Genomic DNA, 6,600 nt, shown 5'->3' with positions numbered 1-6,600 from the left:
TGTTCATGGACGTAAAGCACAGGAGACACAAACATATATTTTGAGGCAGTTATGTGTTTGCAGCTTACTTGCCCCCTTAAGGTCGGAGTTAATGGGTCAATAGTAAGAAAGAGACTGGGTGAAAGACTCATCTCCCATTCTCCAAAAACATGTCAGTAATCCCCCAAGACTGAGTTAAACCTTTAGACTTTTTGGAAGGTTTGTGACCAGTTAGATCTGGTGCAAAAACCTGTGACAGCATTTCACAAAAAGAACATACCAGCAGTCAAACAGGGCCGAATAGGTTTAGATAATTTGTTTTCTCCCTTTAATAAATGAAATCATGATTTAAAAACTGCATTTTGAATGTATTCAGGTTATCACTGACACATATATGTCTCATGTTCTCAAGTCTTTTGATAACAAGAAATGCTTAAGTCTGACAAATATACAAAAAAATAGTCAGAAAGCGGACAAATACTTTTTCACATGATGTGACAGGAAACATAAAGGTCTTTTATTTGAAGACCAGTGTGTTTTGAAAAAATGTCAATAGGCATTAGTCAGCTAATGTCTGCTTGTATTTGAAAGACTTGTTTTTTATCTTCTCAATACCACAATTGGGAATAATCCATCCTCTCCCCTTCAGCGTGTGTAGGACCTCTTCCAGGTGAAATTCCCTTCTTGTGCATCCATGGCGCATTGATCAGCAGCCTGTGGTCTTGGTCTTCTCATCTCTGTGGCTTTTCTCCTACGAGCAGGAGCCATGCTCCAGCCCCTCAGCCTAGCCTGACTATTTTCTTCCATTAGAGCACTCCAACTCACCCTGTTCCTCTCATCCCCACGCAGGAATTCAGCTACGACCCTAAAGTACTCCAGAATTGAGATATGACTCCACATTTCTCCCCCCTGCTCCTCCAGAGCAAATCCACAATGCCCTCCCCTGTCTGTCAACATCAGAAAGAAATACGGATTGCTCATAAAAAGGGGAAGGGGCAAAGTGGAGGCAGGCGGGAGGAGAGGGTCATCACTGCTGCATACACAGAGCACAGGGACCGCCACCTCATCTGCATCTCTCAGTGGCTCGTTTCTCTCCCAGTAGCTTTCCCAGTCCTTGGCTGGGTATGCCCTCTCATCCAGCGCCCAGGCTGCTGAAGATGCCAGGCCCCACTGGGAGTGAGATCTTGAGCTCAGTCCAGAATTTAAAGGGCTTAATTGAGGCTGAGCTGGAGAGCAGAAAAGTGCTTCCTCAAAGTCCCTGAGGGACGAAGAGCTGAGGGCCCGATCCACATCCCGGACGCCTCTGAAGGAACTCGCATATCTTATAAAGAAAACCAACAAAAGAAAGATATCATATCCATGCTTCATTTATGTCTGTGCTATAACACTTTTACTGTTCTCACCTTCTGAGCTGCTGTTTTCGGTGAAACAGTGCCCCCCAGCGGTAAATAGGAGGCATAGGCGTTTCAAACCACAGTTGGCCGAGAAGCACAGGTGAGATTGCTGCTGCTGCTGTCAGGTACGTGCTCGATCCACACTCCCCCAAATATGAAAGAAGAACCCCTGAGCCTGACCCCTCACTCACTGCAAAAAGCACAGAGGACGGGTGGCGGCTGTGGACATAAGCCACCGCCTGATCACGGAAGACATGAAAGATAGTGACACTGTGAGATCATGGTCAAAACAGAAATAAGTGACCGGTATCGATTTTACAACAACATGTCTAACTCAGTGTTCGAATTAGTTTCTTGAGGGATTTGATGCAGACGTGAATATTATCCTGGGAATAAATATATATATATATATATATGTATATATATATATATATATATATATATATATATATATATATATATATATTTTTTTTTTTTTTACATTTTTTAAACCCAATTTTTCTATTTTGTTTTTAGTTCTTCCTCTTTATTATTTTTATTTATATCTTTTGAAACCCACAGACGATTCTGTTGGTATTCCTTAGTGTGTGCACCTTGGACACTGTAGTGACACCAGAGGGACAGAGCTGCAGGTGCACCTGACGTGCATAACCTTTGAACCATATGACCACTGGCTGAAAATGAGCTACTGTTGGAATTTTTGATTTTAAAAAATTAATAACTAAATATTTGCACACCTACACCAAAAAATAGGGCAGGTGCTGGGCCATAAAAGAGTCAGAGCAATAAATATGCTAATTTAGTAGCAGTGTGCCAACTGTTGGTATTTTTCACATACACAGTTGAATTTTTTTTGCTCACATTTCTTAAATGTTCGTCATTCTGCATTTTCTAAAAGGTTTTCTAGACCATTTTTTTCAATCTGCATCAGGCAGATGATCTTCAGAGAAAATATTGCAAAAAACCAACAAAAACTCCCAAAAAACAAAAAACAAAAAAGTTTCAACTGTAACTAAAAAAAAGTTGAAATGCTTTGTAAAATTCACAAAAGCAAAAAAGGTTTGCAAATCTCATGAATGTATGTTTTCTCAGAAGGTCATACAAAAACATATGAAATGTTTAAACTGAGAAAATGTGGCTGAAGCATATACTTGTGTGTGGGAGACTTTCAGTTGGCCTTGAAATGACTCCAATCGTCAAGTGACTCAGCTGACTTGTTAATCACTGAGGGTGAGGCCACTCAGGTAGTTTAACTCTTATGTGGCCTTGCCTCTGGGGTGGACAAGGTTCAGCCTGTGTTCCTAAAAGCTACAGGGCTGAGCACTCCTGAGCTTCCCTGTGAAGGCTTACACCAGGGAGCCAGTGAGCAGAGTACATCCAGTAGTTGAACCTGTGATTCAGAAGGAACAATCCATCTCTCACCTCTCGATTCTACTTTTTGCGCATTATGTGGTTCTGTTTCAGCAGGTGGTGACCTCCAGCTCGCACCAGAGTGGAACTAAAAGAATGAGATTGTGGATAGAAACAGCAGAAATGGGCTTTCTCTGACAGGCTGGGCGCAGCCTTAGCGATAGGGTCAGAAGTTCAGTCATTTGGGAAGGGCTCAGAGTGGAGATGCTACTCCTCCACATCAAAAGGTGCCAGCTGAGTTTGTTTGGGCATCTAGGATACTTCTTGGATGAGGCTTTCTGGGCCTATCCTACCTGGAGATAGCCCTGGGGTAGATACACTACATACTGAGGAGTTTATGTCTCTCGGCTTGCCTGGGAATGCCTCAGTGTTCCCAGGTGTTGAAAATGAGCTAACATCAGTTTTAAATTGATGCATTTTCTCAGTTTAAACATTTGATGTGTTCAATTGTCTATTGTGAGTAAAATATGGATTTATGAGATTTGCAAATCGTCACACTCAGATTTTACTTACATATTACACACTTATTCGAATTGAAATTTTCAAATGCATCCATACCTCAAACACAAACAAGCAAAACCAAAAGCAAGCACAAATGTCCTCACAACCAACACAACGGATCTTTTTTTCGTTCTTCTTTTGCTTTCTTTTCTTTCCTTTCGTTTTTATGAATGGCACAAAAATGATGTCAGACAACCAAGCCGTGCAAAACAAACCAGTTGAACAACCGAATGCATTGTTCTAAGTGAAAGTATATCTCAGCCAGACTGCTTCACGTATTAAAACATGTATTCTTACTGGTCCTGGCTGTCATGCCTTTAACACGATCAGATCAAGTGCCTATGGAAACCGTGCCGTAGCCCTTCAAAGGTATTTAGACCTACAGTTTTGTTTTTTGCTGTTTCCTATCCTGTCTGGCAGCTTTTGCAGTCTCAGTTATGATCTGAATGCACTGCTATGCCAAACCCATTTTGCTTTTTATAAATTCTCTATACGGTCCCCTTGTTTAGGAGAAAATATGGAAAGATGTAATAAAAAAGTACAAATAGTAATGCACAATATATGTCCAACTGCCGCACCTGTAAGAAAAATAAACATACAGCACTTGGACCACAAAAAGTAGAAACAACCCACACGTACATAAATCAACGAGCTTCTTGTGGTGTGTGTGTCTGTGTGTGGGTGTCACGAAATGTTCTTGAAAATGACCTACATTTTTAACTCAGTGTCACTTTCAGATCAGCATAACTTTATTTGTGATACCTAATAATTAAAAAAAAACTTATCCGAAACAAGGAAATCTTTCCTGGAAACTAACGGAAAGTAAACCAAATTAACAAACAAACAAAAAGCTAAAATACCTTATCAACACTGAGCTGAATGAAACAAACAATCATTTCCATTAAAAGAGTTAAAATTTTAATCATGTCTTAGACAGAAGGTGTGGATTTTCTTTGTCCAACAGTTTCTGTTTGATAATGAAATTGTCTTTCTTTACCTGCTCGAGATCAGCTGGGTCTCCAAACTCGGTTACTCGTGCTGTGGTCAGCGGGCACCCCTCTGTGCCCCGAGGGTGAAAGACCACCACATAAAAGCCCTGACACAGAGCCTGTTGGCACAGCATCTTTAAGTGGGGGGTCATCCCTCCCCAGTATTGAGGGATGAGGAGGAGGACAGGGGGTGCTGAGGTGAAGCAGCCCGGTGCCCTCACCCCTGACTGGTGCTCCTTCCTCACATCCCACTTCTTTCTTGTGGCAGCCTCACCCATCTTTGTTCCTACAGCCCAGTCCACAGCTATGATTCCCCCATCTTTCAGTAGCAGGTTGTCTCTAGTGAACTGCAACGCCTCTCCATGTTGGCCCCACAGCAGGCTGGACAGTGTCTGGAGGTGGGGGTCTCCCCTCGGCCAGGTGGCCAGTCTCGGCTTGGCCAGAGAGCCACAGTGCCGGAGCAGATATTTAGCCAGCGCGGTGGGTTTGCATATGAGTCTGGATTCATCTGAGATCTGACCTGACCCTGACAAAATATTAGTCCCTGCTGATTTGACCTCTTCAGCCCTTGCACTGGTGTTCTTGTGAAGTGGCAGCCCCAGGATCAGGCAAATAATAACCCAGAGTCTCCAGCTTAAAGCCCTGACTGCCAGCCCTGTCCAACAATGCACTCTGGGCAAGCGGAGAGTTAGAGACAGCAGCAAAAGTAGCACGGATGGGAACAAAAAGAGGAAATAATCCCCTACAAATGATGCCATTTGTAAATGCAAAATGATGTATTTTAATCCAGTGTTTTCTTTGAATATCTTGACTTTTATTTCTTCAAAAACAGTTAACGGCCATCTTACTTGTTTCTCCAGGAACCTGAAAATCCAGCCTGACACGCAATCTGTTGCTCTGTATCGTCGTCTCCTTTTTCCAATTCAGAGAGATTCAAGAGAAGTTTTCAAAGATTGCCAAAGAGAGAGAAAAAAGAGGGCCGGGGCAAATGTTAGTTGTTCTGCACTTGCTGCCCCTGCTTTCTCCTCCCTCCATAAATCATTTACTACCAGCTCACATAAAAATCAAGCAAACAGAAGCCACATAAATCTGAGCCATTAAATCTTAAATGATCATAGTCTTGGACCTTATTCTGTTCCTGGAATCATTTCGACTCTATTTTTAACAACGGCTTAAATGCAAATATCAGTATATTTTTGCACTGAAGAACGGTCACTGTAAAATTTCATTCAACAGTTTTATTCTCATTAAAAATCTGTAAAGAAGTTTTAAAGTAATGTTTTATTTCCGCTCACAGTTTGATTTTGGAGGAAGATTTATATTCTTTAATCAAAGATGAATGCTTGTTAGTGTTGGTTTATAATCACGGAAGATGAAATATAACTATTTTTAATTACCTGCAAAAATTGTATTTTCAGTGACTCTTACGGTTCAAAGTGTGTAATAATTACCATTAGTATGCAGTACATTACTGGTAATTTGACTGTGACATTTTTTTAAAAAGTATACACAACTGAGGACTGACAGGTAGGACTGGTTGGGGTAGTGTACTCCTCCCCTCTAGGAAAGATAACCATATGATAACCAGTAAAATGTTAAATTTATTGATTACAAGCAAAAATACTGAAATCCTCCTGAACCACTTCAGAGGCTCCTAATAAGGATTTCATCCTGAGTCATTCATCACCTCATGACACACAAGTCATTCTTCAATAAGAACAGAACAGAAAAGTGATGAATCCAAATGAGCTTTTACAGAAAACATCAGAATAAGAAAGACAAATATGTAAAATCATAAAACATCATTGCAAAATGTAATAATAATATTTTTTATTATAATATACACAAATTAAATAAATGTATGCCACAAATAAGGTTACAGAATTATGAAGATGGGGATTATCCCCAACACACTGCCTATTTTTATTTAAATCTACATAGAAAAACACACAGTGGAATCAGTCATGGATCGGCCTCCCTGGAGCCTGGGCCTGAACATTTGTGGGATCATCTTGACGGAAAACAAAACAGTAGGCAAGCAAACATCCAAAGACGAGCTCTGAATGTCCTTCAAGAAGCCTGGAGAACTATTCCTGAAGACTACCTACTACTATTTCCAATTTTCCTGACAAAATATGAAGAAATGAGGGGTGTTGCAAGTGTTCTGTCTCCACATGGTGTACTTTTGTGTGTGAATGCCAGTCTACTTACATAACAAAAGTAAATAATAATACAGTAGCTGCTGATAAAAATCATAGATTAAAATTCATGCCTGCAGAACTAAAATGTACTGTCTTCACTAAAAGTCTCACCCTCCACATTATGTG

General features: G+C 40.8%; 1 protein-coding gene across 1 annotated transcript; it reads right to left on the bottom strand.

Moving 5' to 3' along the window:
* Positions 1-624: 624 nt before the first annotated feature.
* Positions 625-5,049, bottom strand: LOC309714996 (protein ABHD15; the record flags this gene model as incomplete). Its single annotated transcript, XM_082547763.1, has 3 exons — positions 4,282-5,049; positions 1,383-1,612; positions 625-1,300 (listed from the first exon to the last, which is right to left on the bottom strand). Exons 1-3 carry the CDS (start codon positions 5,029-5,031, stop codon positions 625-627), a joined length of 1,656 nt encoding a protein of 551 aa, XP_082403889.1. The 5' UTR covers positions 5,032-5,049.
* Between the last annotated feature and the right edge of the window lie 1,551 nt (positions 5,050-6,600).

The sequence above is a fragment of the Aulonocara stuartgranti genome (genome assembly GCF_965226115.1).
Source record: "Aulonocara stuartgranti genome assembly, chromosome: 10".
Taxonomy (NCBI): domain Eukaryota; kingdom Metazoa; phylum Chordata; class Actinopteri; order Cichliformes; family Cichlidae; genus Aulonocara; species Aulonocara stuartgranti.
The sequence above is the reverse complement of the archived record's forward strand: the minus strand, read 5'-3'. Positions and strand labels throughout refer to the sequence as shown.